Raw genomic sequence first — 20,334 nt, forward strand, 5'->3', positions numbered from 1 at the left:
TATTACTAAATTGACTTTGCACGCCAGAAGACACTTACCCTTTGGCATGTAAATTGATTTTATTAGTTTGTGACACCAATGGCGTTTATTATGTTTGTATTCAGAAATACGTATTTATATTGGCTACTCAATCATTGCGGTGTAGACAAAATATATTAAGATCGACTTTTCAGGAAGGTGTCGACATATGAACATTATCATAATCCAAACTCAGATTCATGAAACTAGAGCAACATATGAACAAAAAAATATTTACGCACAGACTCATGAAAAAATATCAAAGAGAATAAGACAAGGTGTTCCAGAAGAGTAAGCGTATTCTGCTTCATAGACGACACACATGTACATATTGGTTTATCGAAGTAAGTAATGAAATGCTATGCATATCCTGAACTGCTTATCAGCGGACAATATGTGACAATAATTCCTATCATTTCTATAAAATGTAAATACCAGTAAAGAAATTTCAGAAATGATGGCATGGTCCTATAGGACGAATCGTTGTAATGTAAATCCGTATCGTATTGGACCATAACACTATTTGCTAAATCTTGAATAAAAAAAATCTCGAAAAACATTCTGCTTCAGATGCTTTATTAATCCGTCATGTCATTCTGTGTTGACAATTAATATGGAATAGAACACTGTTTAAAACTGGCTGTGTTGCCATTGATTTCACACTTACATGTGTACAACGTGTTGTTAATTTTATGTTGAAAATACTTCCCGTCGGAAATGCATTTTCCATACGAAGATTTGCATTCTGAAAAAAACAAAAAACATTTTATAAAAGAAGTGAAGATTTAGCATGACTTGTTTACGTTACACCTGCAATGTATACAGAGACGCCAAGTTAAGGCAGGGTAAATAATAGCGCAAGGAAATATCGAGTGCTCTGGCAGCATTTCTATTATAAAAGCGACGGGATCACATTAAGCATAAGTTCTAAATTATGCATGTCGTCTCTTCCATAATTACAAAGATAAAAAGAAAACATGTTTAAATTCGTATATTTATCACAAAGCTACACTGCTATCAGTGTAATAACACACGTGACATCAATTGTATTTTGAAACGGATATAATTTTTACGTTTAATACAGTTGTGATTGGCTCAGGTTTCCGTTGTTTCAATTGTGACGTCCTGGCTTCATATGTATTGTGACATCATCAAAGAAAGTGTCCTGTTAAGTTTTCTGTTTTTTTTATCATTTGCTCTAGCTCCGTCGAATTGTCGTTTAAATTGTGATTCAGTAAACATGGTGTTTTTATTGTTGTTGTTGTATCGAAATGCGCTATGCTCTTATATGTCTTTTGTATAATCATTAATTCCTAACTTCAATAGAATACTTCAACAATGAAATATCCTAATGGACATTTTGTGATCGAAAATCAGGAGTGATAAAACATTAACCATGAACAGTGATAGTATGGCCTTGGATCTCGGAAGGGCAAGAATATTCTGTTTCTTTGAAGCCGCCTGCTATGAAAATCTAGGCCAATGCAATTAACAGAACCAACTCTAACAACTATTGCAATATTAGCCATCAACCTGCATCTTTCGTAAAAGTGTTTTTCTGGAATGTGTCGTCAACTATCACGAATATCGGAAACAGGCATCTGAATATCGAATGAACTGCGCCGTGTATGAAGACTTTTAAAACAACTGATGTCTCCATAGGATAATGTGTTTTCCATAGCTCTTATCTACAGTTTACAGTAAGACGTTAACATGGATTACATCACTACCGACATAACAGTTGGAATGAAACATGTTTCAATGTAATGAGCAGGAATGATAAACTATTAATAGACCATAAGAAATACCATCAACAAAATAGAAATGTTGATTCACATTTATTATTATTTCTTATAACAGAAATAACTTACTTCTACTTATAATTTTAGTGGTAGCCGAGTAGTACTGGTCTTTGATTTGAACGTCACACCGCATAGTAACACAGTTTTCTTCCCACGTCTTGCCGTTGGAGTAACAATGACCGTTTACTTGGCAACCTGGATAACGAAAACAAAAGAGAATCTACACCGTATATACACAGAATATCGCCTTGCGCTTCCTTTATTGAAACGAACACAACTTAGGAAATGTTCGTTATCAAATGTTTTTTTGTCAATATTGTAATTTCTCGGTAACTTTATGCTTTCTCTTATTTTGTATACCCTAAAAGGAATTGATCAAGAGTTTTCAATAACCAGGAAAGACGTATCTGATCCTGAAAATAATCTAAAATTAACATTGATATGACATGTTCGACTGAGTTCGAACGATGAAAATGACATGAACTCAACTTAAGCCTCATGAATCATTTGAATATTGAAATGTACCTCTTAATCGGGCATTTTACATCTTCATATTTACAATGATAAATCCATGATCTATAAACGTTGTTTCAGAACTTTCCAAGGTGTCTCACAAGTTGGTGAACTAATCCTCTTTTCCAGAAAAAACGCTTCGAAAACATCGAACATCAATGCTAACATGATAGGAGAAAGAAAAATACTCATTCATAGGTGAACAAGAATGTCTAAACGCCTAAGCCCAACCGTTTGAGAAAGATGTTTATATTGCTAGCACTCGGAAAGCCTCAGATTCACAGTTGATAGTAAATTCCATTTGAATTTGTTAAAAGCAATTATATTATTGAAAATCATCATATTTGTAAGCAGTTTTGAAAACACCAATATGCCTGTTTCCAACCACCTGCATTTTAAACTTCTAGAAAGAAAATGGAAACCGAAAAATAATAAAATATAAACATATTACCAATACATTAATACAGGGAAAAAAATTTAGATTAGCATTTAATCAGATAAGTGGCTTCAAGTAATAAGAAAGCTAGATTAGGATAATACATGAACACTGAAATGTTTAAGTAATTTTCATTAATCGATTGATATGATAAGCAGTCTCGTTTTATGTACCGACATCTGTGTGGTTGATTTGGGTAGTGAACTTACCCTGCCTTGCTACATTATTGGTGCGGATGTACTTCTTATTGACCATATATCAGAAACAACTTACCTCCACTTATAATTTTAGGTGTAGCCACTAGCACGCCATATCCGTTCTTTTCAACGTAACACCGCATAGTTTTACAGTCTTCCTTCCACGTCTTGCCTTTGGAGTAACATTTACCGTTTACTTTGCAACCTGGATAACGAAACCAAAAGACAGTCTAAACCGGTTATACACAGAATATCGCCTTGCGCTTCCTTTATTGAAATTAACACAACATAGGAAATATTCTTCATCAAATGATTTTATGCCAATATTGTAATTTCTCGGTAACTTTATGCTTCCTCTTATTGTTTTTTAAACCTGAAATGAATCTATCAATAGTTTTTGATAACCAGGAAAGACGCATCTGATCCTGAAAATAATCTAAAATTAACATTGATGTGACATATTCGACTGAGTTCGAATGATGAAAATGACATGAACTCAACTTCACACTCATGCATCATTTGAATATAGAAATGTACCTCTTAATCGGGCATTTTACATCTTCATATTTACAATGCTAAAAGCATGATCTATAAACGTTGTTTTAGAACTTTCCTATGTGTCTCAAGTTGATGGACTAATTTTCTTTTCCAGAATTAACGCTTCACTTGTGTAAGTCTATGTAAATATACCGGAAGTCAGGAACTTCGTTAAGTAGTATAGTTAAATTGGGGATGTTTGGAATTCTGGTGATTTAGAGTATGGACCGAGTAATTCAGATGGGAAGTTGTTATTGTGTGAGGGGGAATCATCGGATAAGGTTGTTATTGCATTATTATTACTAACCAATCAAAATGCATTATGGCTGTAATGCGCCGTAGCAAGGAACCCGGGTTAGTTCGGGGCAGTCACCAGTTAATACTGATAGAGGCAGGGTGGACACGATGAAGGGCTAGAGCGGGGTAGGAAGACTCCCCGGGAGTGAGTGTTACAATGTTTTCACAAATTATTGATATGTATATGTACATAATGGTATACTAAGCTGTCATTGAGTATTTAGCCAGTATTAAGCCAAAGTTACATGAAGCGGTAGCTAGCCATGATGTCATGCCAGGTGTGTAATACAATTAGGCACGAGGTCATTTCGTGTTCATTTCATATTGGCAATATGAAGCCAGTGTAAATATAATTGTTGTAGATATTTTTCTAATACTAAGCCGTAATAGGGTAGTCCAGAATAGTGAAACGTATTTTGTTAATTACAGTCCAATATGGGGGTCGTAGGGATAAGCAGGCGTGCGGGCTGGGAATGTGACCCATGGATGTAAACAGAGTACACGTGGTGGCTGGCATAGTCTTATGGTACAATGTAATTATTGGTACAACTGTATGATTGGTACAACGTTCTTATGGGTACAACCGTATTATTGGTACAACGTTATTATTGGTACAACGGGATTATGGGTACAACTGTGTTATTGGTACAACGTTATTGGTACAACGACTAATTGTTACGGCTCAGCATGATGAGTGCAAGTGTGTGATACACGGTTACTGGAACAATGCGAGACCACAACTATCAGTGGTGATGGATGTCGCACGTCCCTATAGGCGTGTCGTGACCTTATGATCAATCTCCTTTCCACCTCCGCGACATATTCTGTTCATGGTGAAAGAGATGATGGAATTCTGTGCGCAGTAAAGACCGCTTATTGTTATTTGCGGACAGATATGTCATACTACTTTGTAGTGAGGAATTGTATGTGCTTCATACTCATATAATACAATGGTGTTGTGCTACGGTTAAGTCTATGACTGTAAAGTATTTCTATAGGGGAATTATTCCATTCAGGGAATTTATTAGCCACTGTAGGTCAGAGTTAGTCTTGGAGCTCCAGAGATGGGGGTTACTTAGAATCTTAACTGTATAATATTGTTATTGTTGTTATTTTATTAAATGTTAGAAATTACCACAGTCTTTGAGTTGTGAAATTCTTTAATGTAATTACTTGGCTGACTCGGTCTACGTGACAGAAAACATCAAGCATCAATGCCAACATGATAGGAGAAAGAAAATGCTCATTCATGTGTGAACAAGAAAGTCTATACGCCTTACCCCCACCGTTTGAGAAAAATGTTTAGATTGCAAGAACTCGGAAAGCCTCAGATTCAGAGTTGACAGTAAATTCCCTTTGAATTTGTTAAAAGCAATTATATGAATGAAAATCATCATATTTGTAAGCAGTTTGAAAACACCAATATGCCTGTTTACTACCAACTGCATTTTAAACTTCTAGAAAGAAAATGGAAACCGAAAAATGTTACAATACAAACATATTTCCAATACATTAATACAGAAGAAAAAACATTTAGATTAGCATTTAATCAGATAAGTGGCTTCAAGTATTAAGAAATCTAGCTTAGGATAATACATGAACGCTGAAATGTTTTAGTAATTTTCATTAATCGATTGACGTGATAGGCAGTCTCGTTTTAAGTACTGACATCGGTGTGGTTGATATGATAGTTAACTTACACTGCCTATCTACATTATTGATGCGGGTGTACTTCTTATTTACCTTATATCAGAAATAATGTACCTGCAATTACAATTGTAGGGGTAGTCACTAGCCTGCCATTGTCTTTCATTTGAACGTAACACTGCATAGTGTTACAGTTTTCCTTCCACTTCTCTCCTTTGTAGTAACATTGGCCGTTTATTTTGCAACCTGAATAACGAAACCAAACGACAGTCTAAACCGGTTATACACAGAATATCGCCTTATAGGAAATGTTCTTCATCAAATGTTTGTATGCCAATATTGTAATTTCTCGATAACTTTATGCTTCCTCTTATTTTGTATACCCTAAAATGAATCTATCAAAATTTTTTGATACCCAGGAAAGACGTCTCTGATCCTGAAAATAATCTAAAATCGTCCTTGATGTGACATATTCGACTGAGTTCGAACGATGAAAGTGACTTGAACTCAACTTCACCCTCATGCATCATTTGAATATAGAAATGTACCTCTTAATCGCACATTTGACATCTTTATATTGACAATGATAAAACCATGATCTTTAAACGTTTTAGAACTTTCCATGTTGTTTCACAAATTGATGGACTAATTTTCCTTTCCAGAATAAACGCTTTGAAAACATCGAGCATCAATGCTAACATGATACGAGAAAGAAAATACTCATTCATAGGTGTGAACAAGAATGTCTCAACGCCTTGGCCCAACCGTTTGAGAAAAATGTTTAGATTGCAAGCACTCGGAAAATCTCAGATTCACAGTTGATATTAAATTTCCTTTGAATTTTTTTAACGCAATTATATGAATGAAAATCATCATATTTGTAAGCAGTTTTGAAAACACCAATATGCCTGTTTCCAACCACCTGCATTTTAAACTTCTAGAAAGAAAATGGAAATCGAAAAATGATAAAATACAAACATATTTCCTATAAATTAATACAGAAGAAAAATCATTTAGATTAGTATTTAATCAGATAAGTGGTTTAATATAAAAAGAAAGTTAGCTTAGGATAATACATGAACACTGAAATGTTTTAGTAATTTTCATTAATCGATTGATATGATAAGCAGCCTCGTTTTAAGTACCGACATATGTGTGGTTGATTTGAGTAGTGAATTTACCCTGCCTTGCTACATTTGTGATGCGGGTGTACTTCTTTTGACCTTATAACAGAAATAGCTTACCTCCACTTATAATTTTCTGTGTAGTCAGTAGCTTGTACCCGTCTATGATTTGAACGTCACACCGCTTAATGAAACAGTTTTCCTTCCACGTCTTGCCTTTGGGGTAACATTGACCTTTTACTTTGCAACCTGGATAACGAAACCAAAAGAAAACCTTAACCGGATATTCACAGAATATCGCCTTGCGCTTCCTTTATTGAAATGAACACTACTTCGGAAATGTTCTTCATCAAATGTTTTTATGCCAAAATTGTAATTTCTCGGTAACTTTATGCTTCCTCTTAGTTTTTTAACCCCGAAATGAATCTATCAAGAGTTTTTGATAACCAGGAAAGACGCATCTGATCCTGAAAATAATCTAAAATTAACATTGATGTGACATATTCGAACGATGAAAATGACATGAACTCAACTTCACACTCATGCAGGCATCATTTGAATATAGAAATGTACCTCTTGAGCGGGAATTTTACAATACCCATATTTACAATGATAAATCCATGATCTATAAACGTTGTTTTAGAACTTTCAATGGTGTCTCACAAGTTAATGGACTAATTCTCTTTTTCAGAATTAACGCTTCGAAAACATCAAGCATCAATGCTAACATGATAGGAGAAAGAAAATACGCATTCATGGGTGAACAAGAAAGTCTCAATCTCAACGCCTCAACCCAACGTCTTGAGAAAGATGTAAAATCTCAGATTCAGAGTTGACAGTAAATTTCCTTTGAATTTGTTAAAAGCAATTATATGAATGAAAATCATATTTGTAAGCAGTTTGAAAACACCAATATGCCTGTTTACTACCAACTGCATTTTAAACTTCTAGAAAGAAAATGGAAACCGAAAAATAATAAAATATAAACATATTACCAATACATTAATACAGGGAAAAAAATTTAGATTGGTACTTAATCAGATAAGTGGCTTAAAGTAATAAGAAAGCTAGCTTAGGATAATACATGAACACTGAAATGTTTAAGTGATCTTCATTAATCTATTAATATGATAAGCAGTCTCGTTTTAAGTACTGACATTTGTGTAGTTAATTTGGGTAGTGAACTTACACTGCCTTGCTACATTATTGATGCGGGTGTACTTCTTTTGACCTTATATCAGAAACAACTTACCTCCACTTATAATTTTAGGGGTAGCCACTAGCACGCCATATCCGTTCTTTTCAACGTCACACCGCATAGTTTCACAGTCTTCCTTCCACGTCTTGCCTTTGGGGTAACATTTACCGTTTACTTTGCAACCTGGATAACGAAACCAAAAGACAACCTTAACCGGATATTCACAGAATATCGCCTTGCGCTTCCTTTATTGAAATGAACACTACTTAGGAAATGTTCTTCATCAAATGTTTGTATGCCAATATTGTAATTTCTCGGTAACTTTATGCTTCCTCTTAGTTTTTTTAACCCCGAAATGAATCTATCAAGAGTTTTTTTATAACCAGGAAAGACGCATCTGTTCCTGAAAATAATCTAAAATTAACATTGATGTGACATATTCGACTGAGTTCGAACGATGAAAATGACATGAACTGAACTTCACACTCATGCAGCATTTGAATATAGAAATGTACCTCTTGATCGGGCGTTTTACATCTTCATATTTACAGTGATAAATCCATGATCTATCAACGTTGTTTTAAAACTTTCAATGGTGTCTCACAAGTTGGTGAACTAATTCTCTTTTCCAGAATTAACGCTTCGAAAACATCGAACATCAATGCTAACATGATAGGAGAAAGAAAATTCTAATTCATGGGTGAACAAGAAAGTCTATACGCCTAAGCCACACCGTTTGAGAAAAATGTTTAGATTGCAAGAACTCGGAAAGCCTCAGATTCACAGTTGATAGTAAATTCCCTTTGAATTTGTTAAAAGCAATTATATGAATGAAAATCATCATATTTGTAAGCAGTTTGAAAACACCAATATACCCGTTTACTACCAACTGCATTTTAAACTTCTAGAAAGAAAATGGAAACCGAAAAATAATGAAATACAAACATATTTCCAATACATTAATACAGAAGAAAAAACATTTAGGTTAGTACTTAATCAGATAAGTGGCTTAAAGTAATAAGAAAGCTAGCTTAGGATAATACATGAACACTGAAATGTTTAAGTAATTTTCATTAATTGATTCATATGATAAGCAGTCTCGTTTTAAGTACTGACATTTGTGTAGTTAATTTGGGTAGTGAACTTACCCTGCCTTGCTACATTATTGATGCGGGTGTACTTCTTATTGACCTTATATCAGAAATAACGTACCTGCAATTACAATTGTAGGGGTAGTCACCAGCCTGCCATTGTCTTTCATTTGAACGTAACACTGCATAGTGTTACAGTATTCCTTCCACTTCTCTCCTTTGAAGTAACATTTACCGTTTACTTTGCAACCTGGATAACGAAAAAAAAGACAGTCTAAATCGGTTATACACAGAACATCGCCTTGCGCTTCCTTTATTGAAACGAACACAACATAAGAAATGTTCTTCATCAAATTTTTTTTGGTCAATATTGTAAATTCTCGGTAACTTTATGCTTCCTCTTATTTTGTATACCCTAAAACGAATCTAACAAGAGTTTTTGATAACCAGGAAAGACGTATCTGATCCTGAAAATAATCTAAAATTAATATTGATGTGACATGTTCGACTGAGTTCGAACGATGAAAATAACTTGAACTCAACTTCACACTCATGCAGCATTTGAATATAGAAATGTACCTCTTGATCGGGAATTTTACATCTTTATATTGACAACGATAAAACTATGATCATTAAACGTTTTAGAACTTTCCAAGGTGTCTTACAAGTTGATGGACTAATTCTCTTTTCCAGAATAAACGCTTTGAAAACATCGAGCATCAATGCTAACATGATACGAGAAAGAAAATACTCATTCATGTGTGAACAAGAATGTCTCAACGCCTTGGCCCCACCGTTTGAGAAAAATGTTTAGATTGCAAGCACTCGGAAAATCTCAGATTTACAGTTGATAGGGAATTTCCTTTGAATTTGTTCAACGCAATTATATGAATGAAAATCATCATATTTGTAAGCAGTTTTGAAAACACCAATATGCCTGTTTCCAACCAACTGCATTTTAAACTTCTAGAAAGAAAATGGAAATCGAAAAATGATAAAATACAAACATATTTCCTATAAATTAATACAGAAGAAAAATAATTAAGATTAGTATTTAATCAGATAAGTGGCTTAATGTAAAAAGAATGTTAGCTTAGGATAATACATGAACACTGAAATGTTTTAGTAAATTTCATTAATCGTTTGACATGATAAGCAGCCTCGTTTTAAGTACCGACATATGTGTGGTTGATTTGAGTAGTGAACTTACTTGCATTGATACATTTTTGATGCGGGTGTACTTCGTTTAACCTTATAACAGAAATAGCTTACCTCCACTTATAATTTTAGGGGTAGCCACTAGTTTGTACCCGCCTATAATTTGAACGTCACACCGCATTATGAAACATTTTTCCTTCCACGTCTTGCCTTTGGAGTAACATTGACCATTTACTTTGCAACCTGGATAACGAAATCAAAAGACAATCTAAACCGGTTATACACAGAATATCGCCTTGCGCTTCCTTTATTGAAACGAACACAACATAGGAAATATTTTTCATCAAATGTTTGTATGCCAATATTGTAAATTCTCGGTAACTTTATGCCTCCTCTTATTTTGTATACCCTAAAATGAATCTATCAAGAGTTTTTGATAACCAGGAAAGACGTATCTGATCCTGAAAATAATCTAAAATTAACATTGATGTGACATATTCGACTGAGTTCGAACGATGAAAATGACATGAACTCAACTACAGCCTCATGCAGCATTTGAATATAGAAATGTACCTCTTGATCGGGAATTTTACATCTTCATATTTACAATGATCAATCCATTATCTATAAACGTTGTTTTAGAACTTTCAATGGTGTCTCACAAGTTAATGGACTAATGCTCTTTTCCAGAATTAACGCTTTCAAAGCATCAAGCATCAATGCTAACATGATAGGAAAAAGAAAAATACTCATTGATGGGTAAACAAAAAAGTCTCCATCTCAACACCTTAACCCAACGTCTAGAGAAAGATGTTCAGATTGCAAGAACTCGGAAAGCCTCAGATTCACAGTTGATATTAAATTCCATTTGAATTTGTTCAACGCAATTACATGAATGGAAATCATCATATTTGTAAGCAGTTTGAAAACTCCAATATGCCTGTTTACTACCAACTGCATTTTAAACTTCTAGAAAGAAAATGGAAATCGAAAAATAATAAAATACAAATATATTTCCAATACATTAATACAGAAGAAAAATCATTTAGATTAGTATTTAATCAGATAATTGGCTTAATGTAAAAAGAAAGTTAGCTTAGGATAATACTTGAACACTGAAATGTTTAAGTAATTTTCATTAATCGATTGATATGATAAAAAGCCTCGTTTAAAGTACTGACATTTGTGTAGTTGATTTGAGTAGTGAACTTACCCTACCTTGCTACATTATTGATGCGGGTGTACTTCTTTTGACCTTATATCAGAAACAACTTACCTCCACTTATAATTTTAGGGGTAGCCACTAGCACGCCATATCCGTTCTTTTCAACGTCACACCGCATAGTTTTACAGTCTTCCTTCCACGTCTTGCCTTTGGGGTAACATTTACCGTTTACTTTGCAACCTGGATAACGAAACCAAAAGACAACCTTAACCGGATATTCACAGAATATCGCCTTGCGCTTCCTTTATTGAAACGAACACAACATAGGAAATATTCTTCATCAAATGTTTGTATGCCAATATTGTAATTTCTCGGTAACTTTATGCTTCCTCTTATTTTTTTTTACCCTGAAATGAATCTATCAAGAGTTTCTTCATAACCAGGAATTACGTATCTGTTCCTGAAAATAATCTAAAATTAACATTGATGTGACATATTCGACTGAGTTCGAACGATGAAAATGACATGAACTCAACTACAGCCTCATGCAGCATTTGAATATAGAAATGTACATCTTGATCGGGCGTTTTACATCTTCATATTTACAATCATAAATCCATGATCTATCAACGTTGTTTTAGAACTTTCCCATGTGTCTCACAAGTTGGTGAACTAATTCTCTTTTCCAGAATTAACGCTTCGAAAACATCAAGCATCAATGCTAACACGATAGGAGAAAGAAAATTCTAATTCATGGGGGAACAAGAAAGTCTATACGCCTAAGTCCAACCGTTTGAGAAAAATGTATAGATTGCAAGAACTCGGAAATCCTCAGATTCACAGTTTGAAAACACCAATATGCCTGTTTACTACCAACTGCATTTTAAACTTCTAGAAAGAAAATGGAAACCGAAAAATAATGAAATACAAACATATTTCCAATACATTAATACAGAAGAAAAAACAGTTAGATTAGTACTTAATCAGATAAGTGGCTTAATGTATTAAGAAAGCTAGTTTGGATGATACATGAACACTGAAATGTTTTAGTAATTTTCATTAATCGATTGACGTGAAAAGCAGCCACGTTTTAAGTACCGACATTTGTGTAGTTAATTTGGGTAGTGAACTTACCCTGCCTTGCTACATTATTGATGCGGGTGTACTTCTTATTGACCTTATATCAGAAATACCGTACCTGCAATTACAATTGTAGGGGTAGTCACTAGCCTGCCATTGTCTTTCATTTGAACGTAACACTGCATAGTGTTACAGTTTTCCTTCCACTTCTCTCCTTTGTAGTAACATTGGCCGTTTACTTTGCAACCTGGATAACGAAACCAAAAGAAAATCTAAACCGGTTATACACAGAATATCGCCTTGCGCTTCCTTTATTGAAACGAACACAACATAGGAAATATTTTTCATCAAATGTTTGTATGCCAATATTGTAATTTCTCGGTAACTTTATGCTTTCTCTTATTTTGTATACCCTAAAAGGAATTGATCAAGAGTTTTTGATAACCAGGAAAGACGTATCTGATCCTGAAAATAATCTAAAATTAACATTGATGTGACATATTCGACTGAGTTCGAACTATGAAAATGACTTGAACTCAACTACAGCCTCATGCAGCATTTGAATATATAAATGTACCTCTTAATTGGACATATTTCATCTTTATATTGACAACGATAAAACCATGATCTTTAAACATTTTAGAACTTCCCATGGTGTCTTACAAGTTGATGGACTAATTCTCTTTTCCAGAATAAACGCTTTGAAAACATCGAGCATCAATGCTAACATGATACGAGAAAGAAAATACTCATTCATGTGTGAACAAGAAAGTCTCAACGCCTTAGCCACACCGTTTGAGAAAGATGTTAAGATTGCGAGCACTTGGAAAGCCTCAGATTCACAGTTGATATTAAATTTCCTATGAATATGTTCAACGCAATTATATGAATGAAAATCATCATATTTGTAAGCAGTTTGAAAACACCAATATGCCTGTTTACTACCAACTGCATTTTAAACTTCTAGAAAGAAAATGGAAATCGAAAAATGTTAAAATACAAAAATATTTCCAACACATTAATACAGAAGAAAAAACATTGAGATTAGTACTTAATCAGATAAGTGGCTTAATGTAATAAGAAAGCTAGTTAGGATAATACATGAACACTGAAATGGTTTAGTAAATTTCATTAATCTATTGATATGATAAGCAGTCTCGTTTAAAGTACTGACATTTGTGTAGTTGATTTGGGTAGTGAACTTACTTGCATTGATACATTTTTGATGCAGGTGTTCTTCTTTTGACATTATTACAGAAATAACTTACCTCCACTTATAATTTTAGGGGTAGCCACTAGCTTGCCATATTTGTTCTTTTGAACGTCACACCGCTTAATGAAACAGTCTTCCTTCCACGTCGTGCCTTTGTAGTAACATTTACCGTTTACTTTGCAACCTGGATAACGAAACCAAAAAACAACATTAACCGGTTATACACAGAATATCGCCTTGCGCTTCCTTTATTGAAACGAACACAACATAGGAAATATTCTTCATCAAATGTTTTTATGCCAATATTGTAATTTCTCGGTAACTTAATGCTTCCTCTTTTTTTTAAAACCTGAAATGAATCTATCAAGAGTTTTTTATAACCAGGAAAGACGCATCTGATCCTGAAAATAATCTAAAATCATCATTGATGTGACATATTCGACTGAGTTCGAACGATGAAAATGACATGAACTCAACTACAGCCTCATGCAGCATTTGAATATAGAAATGTACCTCTTGATCGGGTATTTTACATCTTCATATTTACAATGATAAATCCATTATCTATAAACGTTGTTTTAGAACTTTCAATGGTGTTTTACAAGTTGATGGACTAATTCTCTTTTCCAGAATTAACGCTTTGAAAACATCAAGCATCAATGCTAACACGATAGGAGAAAGCAAAACCTCATTCATGGGTGAACAAGAAAGTCTCAACGCCTTAGCCCCACCGTTTGAGAAAGATTATTAGACTGCAAGCACTCGGAAAGTCTCACATTCACAGTTGATAATAAATTTCCTTTGAATTTGTTCAACACAATTATATGAATGAAAATCCTCATATTTGTAAGCAGTTTTGAACAACAATATGCCTGTTTCCTACCAACTGCATTTTAAACTACTAGAGAGGACAAAGAAATCGAAAAATGATAAAATACATATTTCCAATATACTAATAGAGAAGAAAAATTATTTAGATAAGTATTTAATCAGATAAGTGGCTTAAGGTAATAAGAAAGTTAGCTTAGGATAATACATGAACACTGAAATGTTTTAGTAATTTTCATTAATCGATCGATATAATAAGCAGTCTTGTTTTATGTACCGACATCAGCGTGGTGTACTTCTTATTGACCTCATCATATTTAGACGTCAAATCGTCTTGTAATACATGCAGTGTATGATTAATTTCTTATATAGGTTTCAAAAAAATAACACTTGGATGTATAAAGTTGATAATATAATGGCCGATTATAACAAATCACTACGCATAACAGCTTGGATGACCGGACGTGACGTCATTGACAGCTGTTTTGTGCCATTTTTCAGTATTCAAAAATCCAATCCTAAGTGGAACCGTTACATATTGTTCCCCTGACAAATCCGTTATTCATTCATTGTTTATTATTTCTGTACATTGTTTTATACGAAGTTGTAGTCCGTACTTCCCTACGAAGCTGAACGTAAAGAGATCTTTAGAAATTATATAAAAAGTAGTTCCCACCAGATAATTGACAACTCCACTAATAAGCAAGTGAGCGGAACTTTATTTTTTCCGTATTTATCGAGAAATATAAAGAAAAAATGATGACGGAAAATTAAGTATGTAGCCATAACAATAAGAAAACATACTTAAATCATGTTGAATTATTCAGTAAATTAAGCGCAAGCGATAATCTCGCAAAAAGGGGTCAAGAATGAAAAAGAGTTTCCATTGGAATCTTCCTAACATCCGTTAGCAATTCTTGCAGCTGGAATTCCGCCATTAATATTGTGTGTCACTCTGCCATCGAGGCTAGATAGGGTGTCGAAATTGATTTGGTTAAAGCAGTCCATTCCACGCCTCGCCACAAAGCACCGAGCACTGTCTCTAAATTACCATATATACTAGCAGATAAACTGCATGGGAAAATTAAATAAGTACCGCTGGGATTTGCCGCTGCAGCGGTTTACAGGTTTAAGTTTACACGATTTCAGTAGCAACAATGAACATATTGCATGCAGTTATCGACATAATTTTCATCACAACGTCAAAAAATTACTGACACTGTTTTGGATGGTGTGGTTGGAGTCGTGTCTGTAATAGTTTTAGTTTCATGGTTGTTGGAACGGACACGACTCAGCAAGAATCTTGGCTCATTTGAAGATTTTTTGTGCAGTTCTGAGCCAGTTGTGCAAATGATGCAACCACGTCAGTCGATCCTGACGGAATGCATAACGTGCGACGAGGACAATCGGCAGTACTAACAATCAGTATACGTTGACTGTAAAGACGACAGTTTGCTAAACAAAGCAATATTGGAGCTCCCGGTCAATGGCACTTGTACTATTATGTTGCCTACAAGATAATCAATTTTACGTGATCACAATCACATACCAGATTATTGCTATCCGATCCCTGAAGTTTGACAGAATTAGACCAAATATACATTAATCCTATTTCCAGTTAGTCCTTTGTCAAGTTCGCTGTCACTCCTCAATAAAAATGAAGAAGAACCTACATCGCCATTGTGTCCCATGTTCGCCCGTCCCACAGTAAGCTTCTAAGAGCCCCGGCAACCTTCCTCCAATCTCCGAGTCACCCATTACGCCATCAGCTTCATGGCGCCCGCTCTTGCGAATTACGCTTTTCCTCACTGAGTTACACTATAATTGCTCACCATCTGGAACATCAGTCCGATCCTACTTCAGCGATACAAATGAAACCTTACCAATAAGGCCGTACTCCCGCATAACACTGTAGGTATGATACACATTACTACACCTCAATACCGATAACACGTACACGTGATCGGTCGCTGATTGTCAAACTTATAATGTCAATTTGATTTGTAATTGATTTTGAGTTCATAAAAAATGTATCTTTCTATTTACCGCACTTTCTCCTCTTCTAAATCAGCAGCAATAATTTAGGAGTTGGTATAGATGTACACGCTAGAGCTTGGGTTTATATAAACTAGCTATTTATAAGTAGTATGCAACAAAGTTGATCCAGCTGATGGACCAATCAGCAATATGCCCAAGCGGGGCATTATTATTGATGTATTGATAGGGATTCAGTTCAGTTTTCAGTTTGATGTTTATTTTTGGACTTGTTACTTTCATTATCTACTTGCTACGGAGAACAAATATACGCGTGACTTAGGACTTGAAATGATCTAGGGTCTATGTCTAAAAGTGATGTAGCCTTTCTGCCTCGGGTGAACTTTTAGGATTTCTGCATACCTGTGCTACACACTTGTTCTTTGTACATTTCCTCTTTTCAACCCTAGTGTTTTAATGACGAACTTCCGTGTCAGTGGGTCATTCGTCACGCTTTTTCAGATTTTCTCATGGTATCTGATTATGTAATTTATTACCATGGCGCCTAAACAAAGGAACACTTTCAGGCCAGCTCCTTACGATCCCGGGTTGCTAGAAAATTTGACAATTAATTGTGCCACTCCGGAATCCAACAATTTCCTGCGTCTTGATGGCGGACATTCCGGAAGTACGGTGACTAGTTTGCCTTCCAATATCGTGAATATGATCTCTAGCTTGGCAGATAGTGTTAACACGTTGCAGAATTGTTTACTCCAGATAAGAGTATGAGTCTTTGAGACAGTTTCACGGAGGAGACAACCTGCTATTGCCGCTGGAAGCCCAAATTAAATCGAGCGACTATACATGTTTCTTCGCAAACTGATGGATTATCACTCGAGACGGCAAATCAAAGGCTACAGGAGGAAAGAACTTCTAGCACTCTAGCAGGTGAGCAATCCATTCCCAACGCACCAGCTATGGCTTGGAATCAGAAACGTTGCCGCTAGTTGAAACCATATCCCCGACTCTACGTCAACAAATTATTACTGGGGAGGATGTCAACTTGGCGGCCATTCTGATTCCATACTTAAGCGATCAGACTGAGACCAGTTGTTTCAACGAAAAACATGATGCTCGTTTAACCAGATCGTTATATCTGGGCGAATTTATATTGGCCTTTTGGCGTTGATAAACAGGTCATGTGTGACGCTCATCCCCACAAGCGCGTTGATTTGGACCTGAATTAACGTGATATTGTTGACAAGGCTACCCGTTATAAATCTGAGTTTTATGAGTACCATCGTCAGTTTTTCTTTAAGAGCTAATGATCAGTTCACCTAAAATAATAGAATTGATTGGTCTGTGCCAGACAATACACTATTTTGCAATATTTTTGCAAATTAAGCCCATGTGGCGTATTCACACTGCGATAACACTCTTCATTAATCATAGATCTGCCCTGTTACTACCCAGGATATTAATCTGGATCTTGGGCATACTTCAGGCAACATCACTTCAAAATCGTCCAAAGAAATGCCAAATACCTCGAACTATAAAGGCGGACCTAGAGTTTTACGCGAAGGTCGGTTCGAGAGTGTCTCCACCCGCTGCCAATTTCTACAGGTCTGCTTGAACTGCAAGGGTAATTATACTAGAGTAGCTTGCCCTTTGTGGATCCGCCAGCTTCAAAAGAAATGTACTTAGCTGTGACTTCTCACTTTTGAACACCTACTGCGGTCAATGTTAGAGTATTGTTTTCTGAGCTTTCAGGACACCCAAGTCAGTCTTTTGTGAATCATCTTATATAAGGTCTAACTAAGGTTTTGACACAGGTTTAGAGTACATCCCTGTCTAGTCTATTATTTGTAAGAACTTGCTATCAGCAACTAGGGACTCTGAAAGCGTACGTGTTTTATTAGAGAAAGAATTGGAGAAGGGATACATTATAGGTCCTTTTGACTATATTCCATACCAACATTACCATATCAATGCCATTGGTTTAGCGGAACAATAATATTCTAAAAATCGTTTGCTTGTAGATTTATCTGCTCCACATTAGGAGGAAAAATAATCCTAGTTTGAAGTTTAATAGAAAAAATCACATGTCTGAAATATGTTACGGTTGATGATGCCATTCAAAGTATTAAGCGTTGTGGTCTAATACGTGGTTAATAAGAACTGGCATTACAGACGCCTCTGAGCTCATTCCAATAAAACCGTCTTTGTGGCCTTATCAGAGCATCACAAGACAAGTATTATTTCATCACTCGTTTGATGTTTGGATGCCGATCGAGTCCAAAGATTTTTAATTGTCTTTTTCAAGCATTGTGTTTTGTAGTTATAGAACGAGCCAGTGTATATGCATTAAGCACTATGGACCGGTTTATTTCTCTCTTTAAGAACCTTGGCATTCCCAAATTTTCTTATTTTCCTTCATACTGATTGGGGGCACCACTCGTCTGTAACATACAATCTACTATACATATACATAACACTCGCTCATTTTTGGCTTTTAAATTCTTCTTAATCCATTTCAATCCATTACATTCTATCTTCCAATTGGCAAAAATAGCGACAACCCCCACCCCCAACCCCCTCAAAAATAACATCCTAACACCCTCAATAAAAGCACCCGGTATAAATAGTACGCTATAATATTACTATAATGACAAAATAACAAAATCATACTGTACCCTTTCTAATACACTGAACTACAAGCAGGTATCCCACTTTCTTGCACGTGTAAGTAGAACAGTCTTTTGTCTCCAGTTTTCCGTTCACTTGGACACAATTTTTGTCATACGTTGGGCATTCTAAAGATATACATAAAATATCTTACCGTAATAAATGAACTTCATACTGAAATATTAAATACATGTATATCTTTAAGGTCTACTTCAAAAAGAAACAAATCAAAATAAGCTTAGAGTAGGATTATTTCAAACGTGTTAATACAGTATCAGTTTATTTATTCCATCGTTGGTCATATTCTTAATCAACTTTACAGAAGCAGACATGACAGTGTCAGAATACTGTTTAAATAATAAAACTGGTATGAAGACTGAAGTTTAAAGTTAAAATCGACGTATGATGGTGTAAAGACTGGTAAATGATAGTAAATAAGGACTGAAGTATATATATAAAAAAAAAAACGATAAGTAAGGACAGGTGTAGGAAGGTAAGTAAGGACAGGTGTAGGAAGGTAAGTAAGGACAGGTGTAGGAAGGTAAGTAAGGACTGGTGTAGGAAGGTAAGTTAGCAATGGTGTAGGAAGGTAAGTTAGGACTGGTTTAAGAAGGTAAGTAAGGACTGGTGTAGGAAGGTAAGTAAGGACAGGTGTAGGAAGGTAAGTAAGGACAGGTGTAGGAAGGTAAGTAAGGACTGGCTGGTTTAGGATGGTTAGTTAGGATTGGTGTAGGAAGGTAGGTGAAAAGTAATGTTGAATGCTAATGCCATGGTGGCCTTTAAGATAAATCTGAACAAGTCTTAATTTTTGTGTGTATCGGAGGTAGGTGCATTTTACTCACTTTCTGCACACTTCGGGAGCTTGAATCCTTCGGACTGAGCCACCAAGAGAAAGAGGCAGACAAGAAGTAACGGAAGTATGTACTTCATCTGTAATGTAAACATTGATTACGAAAAGTTAATTATCGTAAAATATAAATTAATAACTTTGAGGACTTAAGAAAAACATTATTTAAGGACCTTATACTAAAAAATTAATTATGGACTTTAAGAATAGTAAAACATGAATTAAGGACTTTATACTAAAACATTAATTATGAACTTTAACTATACTCAAACATTTAGTCATTACGGACTTTAACTATGCTAAAACATTAATTAAGGACTTTATACTAAAACATTAACCATGGACTTTAAGAATAGTAAAACATTATTTAAGGACTTTATCCTAAAAATTATTATATGACTTTAACAATAGTAAAACATCAAATAATTACTTTAAGAATAGTAAAACATGAATTAAGGACTTTATACTAAAACATTAATTATGAACTTTAACTATACTCAAACATTTAGTCATTACGGACTTTA

At 34.9% G+C, this 20,334-nt stretch overlaps 1 protein-coding gene across 1 annotated transcript; it reads right to left on the reverse strand.

The window, feature by feature from the left end:
- Window positions 1–626: 626 nt before the first annotated feature.
- LOC132553602 (adhesive plaque matrix protein 2-like) lies at window positions 627–16,062 on the reverse strand. The gene is made up of 11 exons (XM_060217858.1): window positions 15,978–16,062; window positions 13,532–13,660; window positions 12,382–12,510; window positions 11,295–11,423; window positions 10,133–10,261; window positions 8,982–9,110; window positions 7,824–7,952; window positions 6,692–6,820; window positions 3,043–3,171; window positions 1,890–2,015; window positions 627–763 (listed from the first exon to the last, which is right to left on the reverse strand). The coding sequence occupies exons 1-11, from the start codon at window positions 16,060–16,062 to the stop codon at window positions 627–629; spliced, it is 1,380 nt and encodes a 459-aa protein (XP_060073841.1).
- Window positions 16,063–20,334: the final 4,272 nt, after the last annotated feature.

The sequence above is a fragment of the Ylistrum balloti genome, unplaced genomic scaffold, assembly GCF_031769215.1.
Source record: "Ylistrum balloti isolate Yb309-2 unplaced genomic scaffold, AGI_CSIRO_Ybal_v1 Utg370338, whole genome shotgun sequence".
Classification (NCBI taxonomy): Eukaryota; Metazoa; Mollusca; class Bivalvia; order Pectinida; family Pectinidae; genus Ylistrum; species Ylistrum balloti.

What these genes read in the sequence shown, in the direction of transcription:
- LOC132553602 (XM_060217858.1), bottom strand. Translation starts at nt 16,062, where the DNA reads ATGGGTGACTCGGAGATTGGAGGAAGGTTGCCGGGGCTCTTAGAAGCT. An exon ending in ACATGGGACACAATGGCGAT is followed by an intron (nt 13,661 to 15,977) that starts GTAGGTTCTTCT and finishes TTCGTTATCCAG; the next exon opens with GTTGCAAAGTAAACGGTAAA. An exon ending in CACTAAAATTATAAGTAGAA is followed by an intron (nt 764 to 1,889) that starts GTAAGTTATTTC and finishes TGTTTTTTTCAG; the next exon opens with AATGCAAATCTTCGTATGGA.